Genomic DNA, 14,969 nt, shown 5'->3' on the forward strand with positions numbered 1-14,969 from the left:
TGTTTATTAATTAAAGGGGCACTGTGTAAAATCCTGCCTTGAATGTTTACAAGACTGCATTTAAACAACAACACAACTAGTCTCCTCCTTTTCCCTTACAGAATAGTATTAGCTAGTCCAGGGTGGTTTAGTTTGTGTGGGGTAGTATTAGCTAGGCCAGGGTGGTTTAGTTTGTGTGGGGTAGCATTAGCTAGTCCAGGGTGGTTTAGTTTGTGTGGGGTAGTATTAGCTAGTCCAGGGTGGTTTAGTTTGTGTGGGGTAGTATTAGCTAGTCCAGGGTGGTTTAGTTTGTGTGGGGTAGTATTATCTAGTCCAGGGTGGTTTAGTTTGTGTGGGGTAGTATTAGCTTGGCCAGGGTGGTTTAGTGTGGGGGGTAGTATTAGCTTGGCCAGGGTGGTTTAGTGTGGGGGGTAGTATTATCTAGGCCAGGGTGGTTTAGTGTGGGGGGGGGGGGGTAGTACTGTGAGAGTCAAAAGCAAGAATGAGACTGCAAGTCAATGCAAAATGATAAACAGGTAAGAAAGTTTAAATGCAGAGTATTTCAGCTGCTACGAACAATTCTGTAATTGATTTGGTTGAAACATTAACGTAAAAAACATTAACTTCAGATGTTTTCTGGTTATTTATGCTGGTATTTCTGCTAATAGCACAGTAAAAATATAGCCCCTTTACATCCATATAGATGAAATCAAAATCATATTTTCAACTCCTTTGCTCTTAGCCAATGATGGAAACTTGGGAAGAACAAATTGTTATTCAAGGTAGGCTGCATTTCCAGGCTATATTGTACGATGTGGGTTTGTTCCTAGGCTTTATTGTACCATGAGGGTTTGATGTTTGCATGGGTATTTAGAAGACAATTACACATCGGACTGTGTGATTTGTGACTATGTTCCTAATCCTTCATTTAAAATTATGAATACGATCAAACCTCATTTTGACCATGAAACCAATAAGGTGGGTATTCCTGGTGTTTACCAAAATATATTACGTGTAAAGTTTCAATAATAGTCAGTTGTATCACAGAATTCAAATGTATCATTGGAAACCTGTTTAGTAAATATAGCTAATACCCATTCAGAAGATGTGTGCCTGATATTTCTGTGTGTCTCTCTCACCTTGGTTTTACAATTCCTAAAAGAAACTGACTCTTCTTCTGCTGACCTGTAGTTCTACAGGAGGTAGTGTTGATGAAGACCGTAGGTCTACAGGAGGTAGTGTTGATGAAGACTGTAGTTCTATAAGAGGTAGTGTTGATGAAGACTTTAGTTCTACAGGAGGTAGTGTTGATGAAGACTGTAGTTCTACAGGAGGTAGTGTTGATGAAGACTGTAGTTCTTCTGGAGGTAGTGCTGATGAAGACTGTAGTTCTACAGGAGGTAGTGTTGATGAAGACTGTAGTTTATTCTGGAGGTAGTGTGGATGAAGACTGTACATCTACAGAAGTAGCTTTGATTAATATTGATCCCCTTTCTGAACTGAGATAGCAGAACTGTCCTTTCATCAGATCTCCTCTCCTTTCCTCAGATCTCCTGTTGTCTCTTCAGCTCTCCTCTCCTCCATCCCTTGTTGTGGATTGTTTGTGTGTTGAGGTAGCAACCCAGAGTCCTCTGAGGTGTCACTGTGCCACAGGGACGTAATGCTTGTTTTCCATGTCTGAATGACTCTGGTTTTCCTGCTCAGGTGAAATACATATGCTCTCTTTACCTACGATTGTATTCCAGATGTTTTTGCATTACACTTGCATGAAAAAAAAAAATCAGCAAGTTAACTGATTTCTGATACTGATTATTATGGGGTTGTAATGTCTGACCTGCTAATTCTTAATGTCTTTTGTTTGACTTTAGATGGAGGGGTTTCATTGCGGTTAACTGTGGAGACAACAGGAATCCAGTCTGTAGATACAGTTTCTCACGGATGGCGTGTTAGTTCTACATGTCATTTCTTTGCATCTTGGAAATAAGAGTGACGTGGGCTTTGGTACGTCAGTGTTGATCACAGAATCGGTGCATGTATGGCATCTCCAGTCTGTGTGTAACAGGGCATACCCCACCTCCCTCTCTCCCTCTCCCCCCCCCCTCTCTCTCTCTCTCTCTCTCCCCCCCTCAGCTATGTGAGTAGTGAGGGGTGGGGGACGGGGTGAGGCGTGGGGTTCTGTAGGGGTGTTTCACTATAAGAACCCAGGGAGGGAGAGCACACACTCAGTTGATTCAGTGAAACTCTCCAAACCTAAAGGATATCACGCACAGACACAGCTACTCTACTGCAGCCTGAAGAGACGCAGGGATTTATAACACACAGGTAAGTGTGTGTGTGTGTGTGTGTGTGTGTTTTTGCCTGACTGTTTGCATGTGTGCATTGGGTAAGATAATTTATTTGACAAATCAAACATGGAATAATTTAAATCCTTGTTGTGTATTCATGGGTTTTATCATATATTTGTACCGGACAGATTTTGCTTTTCTGTGGGAGTAATTAGTTGGCCAGAATAATTACGTTGTTTCTACACTTTCTGATGTTTGTTCAGTCGATCATCATCATCATCATCGCCCCATTTCTCTACATCTCTTCACCATATTCTGTGGCTTTCATATACCTGGGGTTTTCGTTGGGAGTATACTTCACATCTGTGTTTTGTTTTTGTTTTGTCCTGATTCTGTGTTCCAATGGGGTGCACATTTTAGCAGTTGCCTTAGCACTACATCTGATACCAGCAGTCAACTCATAATCAGAACTTTGATTAGTAAAGAATTAGATGTGTACTCGTAAGACATTCTGTTGAATTGTAGAGAAACCAATGTGTACATCTAGGGTATTCCATTGATTAGTAGGGAATCAGATACATAATTCTAGGGCATTCTGTTGATTAGAATTACATGTGTACTTCTAGGGAATTCCATTGATTAGTACAGAATCAGATGTCTGCTTCTAGTTCATTCCATTGATTAGTAGAGAATCAGATGTTTACTTCTAGGGCATTCCATTGATTAGAAGTGAATCAAATGTGTCCTTCTAGGGTATTCCGTTGATTAGTAGAGAATCAAATGTATTCTTCTAAGGCATTCTGTTACATTAGAAGTGAATAAAATGTATACTTCTAGGGCATTCCATTGATTAGTAGAGAATCAGATGTGTACTTCTATGGCATTCTGTTGATTAGTTGAGAATCAGATGTATACTTCTAGGGCATTCCGTTGATTAGTAGAGAATCAGATGTGTATTTCTAGGGCATTCCGTTGATTAGTAGAGAATCAGATGTGTATTTCTAGGGCATTCCGTTGAGATGCCTTCCTCTGGACCAGGTCATTGTCTGCTACATGGGGCTAAGTCTGCTGCAACAGAATCATAGCACCTGTTCTACACCCAATACCCCATGATGATAAAATAAATATCTACATATGTACATAAGCATTTAAACCTAGATGCATCCAGAGCTCTGATGCATCTTTTACCTTTAATATTCTTAAGATGTCTGTAGAACTCAATTCGAGTCCACCTGTGGAAATATTCAACTGACATGGTTTCGAATTGCTCATAGCTGTCTATATAAGGTCCGAAACTTCACAATGCAAGTTAGATCAATAACCAAGCAGTGAAGACTAGGGTATTTTCTGTAGACTTTAAAGACAGAATTGTGTTGAGACATTGATCTGGGGAAGATCATAAACAATATTTTTAAAGCATTGAATGTTCACAGGAGCACAACGGGTTTCCTTATTGTGAAATGGAACAACCAAGACTCTTACTACAGATGGTCGTCCGGCCAAACTAAGCAACCGAGCAAGGAAGGCCTTGGTCAGGGAGGTGGCCAAGACCCACTTGGCCACTCTAACAGAGCTTCAGTTTTTCTGGAAAGATTGGAGAAACTGCCAGATGGACAACCGTAGCAATTCATCAGTCAAGCCTTTACAGTAGAGTGGTTGGACAGAAGCCACTCCTGAGAAAAATTTAATTAATTTGACTTGCCACCTAAAAGACTTTGGGAGCCTGAACAATAAATATCTGGTCTAATGAGACGAAAATCTAACTGTTAGGCCTGAATGCCAAGCATTACGTCTGGTGAAAACAATCTATCGCTCAACAACTGGCTAATACCATCCCTATAGTGAAGCATGGTGGTGGAAGCATCATGCTATGGGGATGCTTCTCAGCAAAATACAGAGAGGTCCTTGAAGAAATCCTGATCCAAAGCGCACAGAACTTCATTACATACATACTTCATTTCATACACATACATTCCAAAGGCACTGTAGATATCATTCCATTTACTCTGATTATTTAGTTAGTGTAGGGTAAATTACTGTATAGGATATATAGGATATATTATTCATGTCATATGCTCACCACTGAATACAGATCTGTATTTATTTGAGAAGTTTTCTGTACCCTGTCCCTAAATGTTGTCTGTCACTAGAATTCAGATATTCTGGGAATGTTTGAATGTACCTAACAAATAAATGTGATTCTGATAATTAATTTGATTTGTAGAAGTCGTTCAGCTTACTGGGATCCGGTTTTCATGTTGGTAAAACACATAATAAAACACATTTCTATTAACTAATTTTTTCCAGCTTTTATCTTTTCATTATACATACACATTCATAGTTCCTTAACAGGTCTTTGAAGTAGTTCATATGTTTTTGAAATACAGTGTTGCTAATATCTTAATCTCAACATATAGATTTCTTGGAATGTTTTTTTTTGTTATTTGAAGAACTCATATGTGAATGTTACTGACTAAATGTAACTTTAGTCAAGGAAATGTCAGCCTGAAGAATTCAGTGTCATTCATTTAACAGATGTACTTGTCCAAACCAACTTATACATGACATAATAACTGTAGGGTTCCTTGCCTTGCTCGAGGACACAACGACATATATGGTCAAGGGGCATGTACTGGAAGTCAGAGGAATTTGTTTTGATTCCAGCCTCTCATTTCCACCACCCGACCAAAACAGATTCAGAAGTCAGTTGCCTAAATCTGTTTAATCCTTAAATGACTGCATCAGTATGTTAAGTAGCAGCCTAAGCATTCTCCAGCCTAATCATTTAATAATGACTGTGATTATGGTGATAGTGGTAATGAATGTACATTATCTGCTCATGATGGGAAAAGACAAAATTAAAGACAAAATAAAATTGGTAAGAAGCTCATTAAGAAACTTACAATGGATGGGTTTTAATCTGCTTTTGGACTCAGAAAAGACCCATATAACTACAGACTCAAGATATGTGTAATAACTATTGATGAAAATGACAGTAGAACGACTAGCATATGACTAATGAAAAACCATCAGATCGGTCTTTAGACCTGCTCCAACCCCCCCTGAACATTCAGACAATGTTTTCTACTCCAATGTCCCCTTATCCCAAACATCTGCAGTCATAGGTCTCTGTTCAAAACTAGTGCTCTGCCCAGGGTGCCGTTTGGGACTCCAATACCAACACAAGCATTCACTGGAAGCCCCTTTAATGCCTTGACCGTGTAATTTTGGTCAAAAATCAATTATGCAAGAGTGCACAATTGATTTCAATTATGCAAGAGTGCACAATTGATTTCCTAACATAAACCATTACTGTTTAAAACATGGTAGTTTTAATTGTAAAATACACATACACGTGTTATAAGTGGATTTAAATTAAGTGACTTTACTGTGAGGTTAGGAGTTTTATAATTAACAATGTGTTTTCACGCCCTCATCAACAATAATCTATCAGAGTTCTTTGTAGTGTAGTCTTTTTAAGTGTATGACGGTCCACTGAGCCAAAGTATTGGTTTAAGTGTACACACACGTTTAACGATTCACATACACACTTTTACATGGAGTTTTATGGAATGTTTTGAGTGGTGTTTTATGTGGTGTTGTGAGTGGTGTTTTATGTGGTGTTTTACATGGTGTTTTGAGTAGTGTTTTGAGTGGTGTTTAATGGGGTGTTGTGAGTGGTGTTTTATGTGGTGTTTTACATGGTGTTTTGAGTAGTGTTTTGAGTGGTGTTTTATGTGGTGTTTTGAGTGGTGTTTTATGTGGTGTTTTGAGTTGTGTTTTATGTGGTGTTTTGAGTGGTGTTTTATGTGGTGTTTTGAGTAGTGTTTTATGTGGTGGTATCAGGTGGACTTGTGTGTTCTGCAGGGGGACTTAACTGAGATCCACGCTGAGTCATGGCCAAGCTACGGAGCCCCTTTCGCTGTTTCATATTTGACACACAATGTGCGATTATATATTTATTACACTGGGTGCTTACAATCCTGAATGCTGATTGGCTGATGGCAGTGGTACATGTGGGCAATATGGCATGAGGGGGTGTGGTATACCGGCAATATACCACGGCTAAGAGCTCTTCTCAGGCCCAACGCATCAAAGCATTTTTTATAGCACGCAAAGTGACGTGCCTAAGAAGCTGTTAGCCGTGGTATATCTGCCATATACCACGCATAATACTTACATTTCCTAGAGGAAGTGGTGGAATATAGAGGATTTATTTTGTTGTTGTTGCTGAAAGAGCAGTGAGCAGGATTCAAACCCCTGACACAGTGGTACACAAGTTAAAAAACCCACCGAATATTTTTGGTAATTTTACTTTACAACTGACTCTGTGGACTTGATTTTCTTAATTCTGTTCCTCCTCTTCTGCTTCGGTAAACAGTTACGCTAGACAGTTAATATTATAATTTACAGAAACTGGAGCCTGGGGATGGATTTGCCTTAGATAGGCGGAATGAGATGAGGACTGTAGTTTTTCTCCGTGGTCTTCAATGGTTGTTGTTCTTCTCCATATGATAGGGTACGACAACTGTTGTGAACATGATTGGAAAATAAATAAGCCCTGCGCTGCCGAACGCTGTGCCCCGAGGATGTACATCAGCACGCGTGTGTTCTCTATCGTAGAAGCCCTGTGTCATACTGTTCTATTACAAACAGACAGTAAAGACATCTGAAGACAGTGAAGACATGCTCAATTAAACTAAGACGATAATACCGGGATGCAGATATCATCAGGTTGTCTATAATCTTCGCACGCTGGCTTTGAAATAACATCACATCTTTTATCTCTGCACACTCTTATTCATTGTATTTTGTTGATACTTTCCAGAATACTTTCTTGTTCAAAGCACATTATCTTTTTCAAAAGTACAAAACAATTTAAGGAAAATAGTGACAAGCTTGGTATGGTTATCCTGATAATTAATAGCCATACTGATAATGATATAATGCATCAGTAAGATTATATGAAGAACGTAGTTCTTATTTTGTACGTTAGAAATGGCTAAAATGAAACAATGACCACTATTAGACCTAGACACAATGCTCCATACCAGCAATACATGCTGACCCTTTATCTCTCTAGGCAGACAACGTCTTCTCCCAGGGCCCACATATATCCTAAAACGTGTAATAACATTAAACAGGTGGGTACAGCATTGAGACACAGCTACATCCATCGTAATACACCCATGTGTCCTTTCTTCTGACGCCCCATTTCCATTTCCTTTCGCATTGTAGTCATTTGACTAAAGGACTTGTATCCAGGGACGCCTGTCGCCGGGGGGGGGGAAACTCGTCTTGGTTACAATCAGCGGGCTGCACATGGCGAGACTCCATTCTCCACCTTGACATTCATCCCCCATTCAGACTCCCCTCCCAGTGGCCTGGGTTCGGCTCTGTGACAGTGATCTGACTGGCTCTTGTGTGATACCAGTGCTGGCTGGCTGCACAGCGCTCTAATAGGATTTGCACAGGGGGCTGTTGCAGCCCTGGGTTCAGGTGCTAATTGAAATCTTTCCCGTACGCTTTGTCTGTGAGTGGTTTCCGCGTGGGCGGGGTTTGCGGTTTTAGTGACTTCAACATTGTTTTGTGACGACATAAAGAACAAAATGCATTCCCAGCTAAAGTTTTTAAGTTATTTAAATTATTTTTAAATAATATTTGAACCCAGATCTATAGAATCGAGTGAGACAGTTACAGTCAATGTCCCTCTGTGGAGAAATTTTTCTGCTTTTGCCCTGACGGCTTAATTTACTAACTTCAAACATCCAATTGTTCCTTGCTCTCCCTAAGCCTGGAGGAAACCCAGTGGTCATGCAGTGGGAGTGAATGGAGCAAAAATGGAAATGGTAAAAACTACTACTGAGTACCTGCACCTCCTATAGAATAAAACTACTACTGAGTACCAACACCTCCTATAGAATAAAACTACTACTGAATACCAGCATCTCCTATAGAATAAAACAACTACTGAATACCAGCATCTCCTATAGAATAAAACAACTACTGAATACCAGCATCTCCTATAGAATAAAACAACTACTGAGTACCTGCACCTCCTATAGAATAAAACTACTACTGAGTACCAACACCTCCTATAGAATAAAACTACTACTGAATACCAGCATCTCCTATAGAATAAAACAACTACTGAGTACCTGCACCTCCTATAGAATAAAACTACTACTGAGTACCAACACCTCCTACAGAATAAAACTACTATTGAGTACCAGTACCTCCTATAGAATTAAAACTATCACAGTACCTGCCTCTTATAGAAGCATGCTCATTCACCAAACGGACAACCCCAGCCCAGCCCTGGTGGCTGAAAGACAGGGCATAATGCATTGTCTTGGAATGGCACTAAACACCATGTAACCTGTCACCCTCCAAAAAAAGAGTCGATATCTCAAGGCAACCAGCTTAGCCACAACTATCTGTCTCACTAAGATGCTGACGTTCGAAGGAGCTAATGGTGATATTTTTTGTCCTGGACTAGGCTTAATCTGTATCCGTGAAAACCGCCCTCGGCCTTCCCTAAAAACTTGCCTCAGAAAACAATCAGTTTTTTGTTTTGGTTTACAGCAAGGGTAGAAAACCTAGTTAATCTTGATCAGACACTGAGTTTGTACATTGTATCTTGATGGATTGCCCATTGAATTTAATAGTTCAGCCAATTTCATTTTACACTTCACTTCCCCAATGTGGAAATAATATCTTCTGTCTTGTTTCATTGTGTCCCTGGACCCTAAAAAGAGCAGTACTTTGGACCCTATATAGTCAAATTTTTTATGCCATTTGGCTTTTTGTATCATCTCAAACAAACACATTAAACAGGCAATTATTAAGCAGGGAAGATTATACAAAACACTTTCGGAAATCAATCAAGAAATATTAATGATGTGTGAGGTTTAATAGGCATGGGACGGATTTCAATAATTCTCTCTTCAAAAAAGGATTGTTCTTTATATTTCCTAGTCTGACTCAGGCCAAATAGAATAGCCCATTCAATAATAAACGAGAAGATTTTAATATAGGCAGGGAAATACCAAGAGCCTAGCCACTGTCTTATATCAAGTCTGAAAGCTTTATCGTCAGCGGATTTGCTGATCTCACTTCACGACTGTAGACAGCATCTATCCCAAGCGACACCCCATTGGTTATGTAGTACACTAGGCTACTTTAGACCACAACCCTGTGGGAGGTAGCGCACTACATAGGAAATAGAACGCCATTTGGTAGACACATTGAGAGATAGGACAGATACTCAGTGTTTTAGCGGTCCATTATGTCTTTCAGGCTTAGCGATTCAATGGTCTTGGGCATCGTGTTTTGTGACAGATGCGGGAGTAATGTGAAGGGGAACAAAATGAGTCAGAGGGACAAAGCTTTCGTCGGCTGTTCGGATCGTGAGCGAGCGAGCTCTGCGCGTGTTCATTCACCCCCTTCCCGCCCTGTCTCTCTCGCTCGCTCCATTACGTTATTTTTTTTCTTTTGTTCTCATTCATTTCCTGCTCATTATAACAACAGCGGCGCTGATTCATACCCCAATTACTGAGCCGGGCGAGTTTGAGTTCCATTAATGGACCTCACTTCTTAAATCTCTGAAATGAACTTACCGCACTATGCAACAGCTGCCGCAACTACCTGCCAATCTGTCACGACGGGCTCTCCAGGTCTGCCGTTCATGTCGCTGGAAAGCGGACACGCCTGGCAAATTTCCATGTTTAATGTTGTAATATGCCGTTGTTAGGGTTTCAGCAGCATGGCTTTGGGAATCCCGTTGGGTGTGTTTGCTTTGGTTATTATTATTCTTCAGTCTCTGCCGTGGAAAGTTTGCGAGAACCCATAAAATCGGCCACGTTTCGATTTTTTAAAATCGAATCGCCACTCTGGGACAGAACGACCATTCTGTATGTGATTTGTCATGTAGGGTCTGTGGAGGAGGTTGCTATATTTTCCAGACTACTACATCAAAACACCTGGCCACTACTGGCCAATGAATGCCCATGTAGACGGGTTCACACCATGTTTTAATTTCTCCTTAACCATTTCACCAAGGCTGGCCCTAGGTATAAGCGACTCAAGCGGTCGCTTAGAGCCCCTGGCCACCAGGGGGCCCGGGACTGCTACTGAACCCCAGACCACTATGGGAGACCGCGCCCCCAAATCAAATTTTGCCTAGGGTCCCCAAAAGGTTAAGGCCCGGCAATGTGTTTGACATTTAGTGGGGAAACTCACGCATGCACGCTCAGGGATATCAGTCTAGTTGAACTGTGAAGTGTGGTTCAGTTTGACACAGTGGGTCACTGTTGTATGGAGAAAAAGAAACGTAATTCCAGTACATTGGCTCTTAGCGGCCATGTTGCTGTAGCAAGATTTCTGTAAACAAGCCGATGATGCGCGTTGATGCAGCATCCAAAATGTTATGTGAATCGGTCCAGTGGTTTCAGAGGAGTAGCGTCTTAAAATACAGAACGTCACAGAAAATTGTGAAAATTACACTGAAACTCGCTTGAATCTTTCATTGTTCTTGTTGTCTTTGTAATGACATCACCTCTACCCTGCTCCTCCCTTTAAAGGTGAAATGTCTCACATCCTTTCTCCTAATCTTATTTTCTCCCAGCACCCTGCACCCCCTGTCCTACAACCTCAACCTGTCCATCCGTCCCGCCGCCCGCCAGTCTGTCCCTCCGTCAGCAGTCATGAAGCCAGCCCTGTGGAGCATGCTGCTACTGGTGTGTCTGTCCTCCCCTGGACGGAGTGACTGTCAGGGGGACTGCCTGGCCTGTGTCCCCCTTCTCCCTCCACCCCTCCCCCAGACCCTGGGCCAGGAGCAAGGCTTCAACACACTGGTGAGTGGCATGTGTGTGCGTGTGTGTGCGCGTGTGTTTTGTGATTGCTTTTTGGAAGAAAAAAAATTCTCCCACAAAAGATTCACCACGCATCTTTTACAACATTGGAAACCAAATGTGATATTTTGACAGCGTAAACGTAGCTTAATATGCTAATGGGGCTCTAGACTGGCAGCTTTCAAGTACACTACCGTTCAAAAGTTTGGGGTCACTTAAAAATGTCATTGTTCACGAAAATAACATAACATTTATCAGAAATACAGTGTAGACATTGTTAATGTTGTGAATGACTATTGTAGCTGGAAACGGCTGATTTTCAATGGAATATCTGCATATTTGTACAGAGGCCCATTATCAGTAACCATCAGTCCTGTGTTCCAGTGGCACATTGTGTTGGCTAATCCACATTTATCATTTTAAAAGGCTAATTGATCATTAGAAAACCTTTTTGCACTTAATTTAGCATAGCTGAAAACTATTGTGCTGATAAAAGAAGCAATACAACTGGCCTCCTTTAGACTAGTTGAGTAACTGGAGCATCAGCAACTGTGGGTTCAATTACAGGCTCAAAATGTCCCGAAACAAAAACAATTACTTGCTAGTCTATTCTTGTTCGGTGAAATGAAGGCTATTCCATGTGAGAAATTGCCAAGAAACTGAGGATCTTGTACAACACTGTGTACTAATCCCTTCATAGATCAGGGCAAACTGTCTCTAACCAGAACAGAAAGAGGAGTGGGAGGCCCCGGTGCACAACTGAACAAGAGGACAAATACATAAATGTCTAGTTGAGGGAGAAACAGACACCCCACAGGTCCTCAAATGGCAGATTCATTAAAAAGTAACCGCAAAACACCAGTCTCAATGTCAGCAGTGAAGAGGTGACTTTTGGTGCTGGTTGCAAAGAAAAAGACATATCTCAGACTGGCCAGGAAAAAGAAAAGATTAAGATGGGCAAAGGAACACAGACACTGGACAGAGGTAGATTGGGGGGGGGGGGGTGTTATGGACAGACTTATCTAAAATGTTTGAGGTGTTCACATCACAAAGAAGAACATTTGTGAGACACAGACCAAATGAAAAGATGCTGGAGGAGTGCTTGACACCAACTGTCAAGCATGGTGGAGGCAATGTGATGTTCTCATGGTGCTTTCGTGGTAAAGTGGGAAATTTGTACAGGGTAAAAGGGATCTTGAAGAAGGAAGGCTATCATCCCATTCAGTAACTCAATGCCATACCCTGTGGACAGCGCTTGATTGGAGCCAATTTCCTCCAACAACAGGACAATGACCCAAAGCCCAGCTCCAAACTATGCAAGAACTATTTAGGGAAGAAGCAGTCAGCTTGTATTCTGTCTATAATGGAGTGGCAGCACAGTCACCGGATCTCAACCCTACTGAGCTGTTGTGGGAGCAGCTTGACCGTATGGTAATAAGTGCTCATCAAGCCAATTCAACTTGTTGGAGGTGCTTCAGGAAGCATGGGGTGAAATCTCATCAGATTACCTGAGCAGATTGACAACTAGAATGCCAAAGGTCTGCAAGGCTGTAATTATTTCAAATTAAGGATCTTTGACAAAAAGTTTGAAGGACACAATAATTATTTCAATTAAAAATCATTATTCCTAACCTTGTCATTGACAGTATTTCCTATTCATTTTGCTATATTTCCCATTCAAACTAATTTCATGCATGTTTTCATAGAAAACAAGGACATTTCTTAGTGACCCCAAACTTTTGAACGGTAATGTAGTTAATGACAGAGCTTGGTGCAGTTCAACATCCTTTAGACACGTGAAGCCTATGTTCAAGCTTGCCTGGAAGGCCGGATTATCTAGTGGTTTTCCTTTTGTTGGTTCCATCGTACTACTTCAGCTCTGTCATGCCCATCTTAGGTATTTTAAATTGATTGGCAGCCAGGTGTGATTAGTAACGGCCCTGATGGAGGTGGTGATGGTAGGAGGTGGAGAACCTGTTGCTCTGTGGTAACTGATTGTCTGCTTTGTATCAGCTGGTTCGAGGAGATTGACTGTAATTGCCAAATCATACAATCATTTTACTGAGGCCAGATGGAATCCTTTATAAATGAGGAATAAAGTCTTGAGGAGTTGAAGGCATTTGACAACCGTACCATTTTTTTGTGGCTAGTGGAGAAACTCACCAACATATATACACATTCACTTGAATGTGTATGCGCACACACTTTTGACTGGTGCTGCATTTATATATAATTGTTTTATTATAAATTGTATATAGGTATATGTTTGTATGGGGGGAATGTATGTTAGGGATTTTCCCTCGCTAGCCACAAAGAGATCATAAGGTTGTTGAACACATGCACCTCCAAAACCCTCCAGTATTGGGGGACAACACACTTGTATACACACATTCACAAAAGCACACAAACACACAAATCCAGATTACTGAAGTGCAGAGAGACATCTGATCTGAGGAGAATCCCCTGGTGAGTGTATTTCATTAGCTAGTTCATTTACGTGGATATCTCCCCATTTTCCTGCCTCCTTGATGTGAGCAGACCCTCTAATCTTAAATTCATTGCCAATCTGAAAAGGATTAGTCAATCCATTTAACTCATGAAAAATGACAATTACACCTCTGTCTGTCTGTCTGTCTCTAGGTATGTTTGCTGGAGTGTGAGGGTCAACTCTCCCCTGCTCTTTCCTGGGAGCTTTGCCAGCGAGCCACGCTGCCCCACTACCCCCTCTCGCCAGAGGGAGGCAGTGTGTCAAAGAGAGCAGAGGAAGCATTGTCCTTAAACATGGTCCCTGGAGATCTGGAGTCGGACGGCAAACTGCTCTACTCCGCAGCCATGGAGCGCTACCAGCAAGACGGAGAGGACCAGGAGGAGGGCGCTCTGGAGCGCAGCGACGCCAACTACGACTCCTACGGCTCCACGGAGAACTCCCTGGCTCTGGAGGACCGGGAGGAGGAGGACCGGAGGAGGAGGAGCCATGGGGAAGACACGGAAGAGGAGGCCGTGGTCCAGCTGACCAAGCGCTTCGGCGGCTTCCTGAAAGGTCGCCATGGCTACAGGAAGTTGATGGGCGGGCCGGTGGGGCGTCCACTCCAGAAGCGCCTCGGGGGTTTCATTGGGATCAGGAAGTCGGCCAGGAAGTGGAACAACCAGAAGAGGGTGAGTCAGCTCCTCCGCCAGTACCTGGAGATGACCAGCAGCCGTACGTCTGGCCGGGCCGGGAGGTTCTCAAACCCTGGAGCGGGGCCCAGGAGGCAGCACAAGCGTCTGTAGCGTGTCTGGACGGCCATCTTCCTCCTCCCCATCCTCTCCCATCCTCCCCTCTCTTCCTTTCGCATCTCCTCCCCCTCTCCACTATCCCATTCTTGCCTCTCCTTTCTTCCTTTCCCATCGTCTCCCACATCCTCTCTCCTCCCCTCCCCTCCCCTTTCTTCCTTTCCCGACCTCTTTCATTCCCTCTCCCCCCTCCCCGAATTTTTCCTCGCCTCTGTAGCGAGGAGTGTTTCCCCTATGCCAATCGACGTTGCTTCCCTCCATTACATGAACTGCATCCTGAAAAATAAAAAGTGCAATTGAATATTGTTTGTCAGTATCGTCAGAAGGCCGTACGGTGTGATGACAGACCCCAGGCGCCACCCGTGTGATGATGACGGCCGGATGGTTGTTGATGCATGCCAAGTGTCTGTTCTCTTTCATTTAAAGCTTGCCAGGGGCTCCAGTGGCTTTCACTGTGCATGGCCTCTAGGTCCTTTTACAGCCGGGGCTCTGAGTCACCCTCACCCTCCATCTCACTGGACAAGACAGCAGTATTTGCTTCCTGGCCAAGTTGCAGCGTCGGAAGCGACACAGCCTCTAC

The 14,969-nt window shown here is 42.5% G+C and overlaps 1 protein-coding gene across 1 annotated transcript; it reads left to right on the forward strand.

The window, feature by feature from the left end:
- The first annotated feature begins 1,193 nt into the window (after positions 1–1,193).
- Positions 1,194–14,478, forward strand: pnocb (prepronociceptin b). Its single transcript, XM_010883138.3, has 5 exons — positions 1,194–1,683; positions 1,848–1,980; positions 2,110–2,301; positions 10,891–11,119; positions 13,757–14,478. Exons 4-5 carry the CDS (start codon positions 10,970–10,972, stop codon positions 14,384–14,386), a joined length of 780 nt encoding a protein of 259 aa, XP_010881440.1. The 5' UTR covers positions 1,194–1,683; positions 1,848–1,980; positions 2,110–2,301; positions 10,891–10,969; the 3' UTR covers positions 14,387–14,478.
- Positions 14,479–14,969: the final 491 nt, after the last annotated feature.

This window comes from Esox lucius, chromosome 18, assembly GCF_011004845.1.
Source record: "Esox lucius isolate fEsoLuc1 chromosome 18, fEsoLuc1.pri, whole genome shotgun sequence".
NCBI lineage: Eukaryota > Metazoa > Chordata > Actinopteri > Esociformes > Esocidae > Esox > Esox lucius.

Coding starts and splice junctions, on each gene's coding strand:
- pnocb (XM_010883138.3), top strand. CDS start 10,970: ATGAAGCCAGCCCTGTGGAGCATGCTGCTACTGGTGTGTCTGTCCTCC. Junction 11,120..13,756: donor AGCAAGGCTTCAACACACTG/GTGAGTGGCATG, acceptor GTCTGTCTCTAG/GTATGTTTGCTGGAGTGTGA.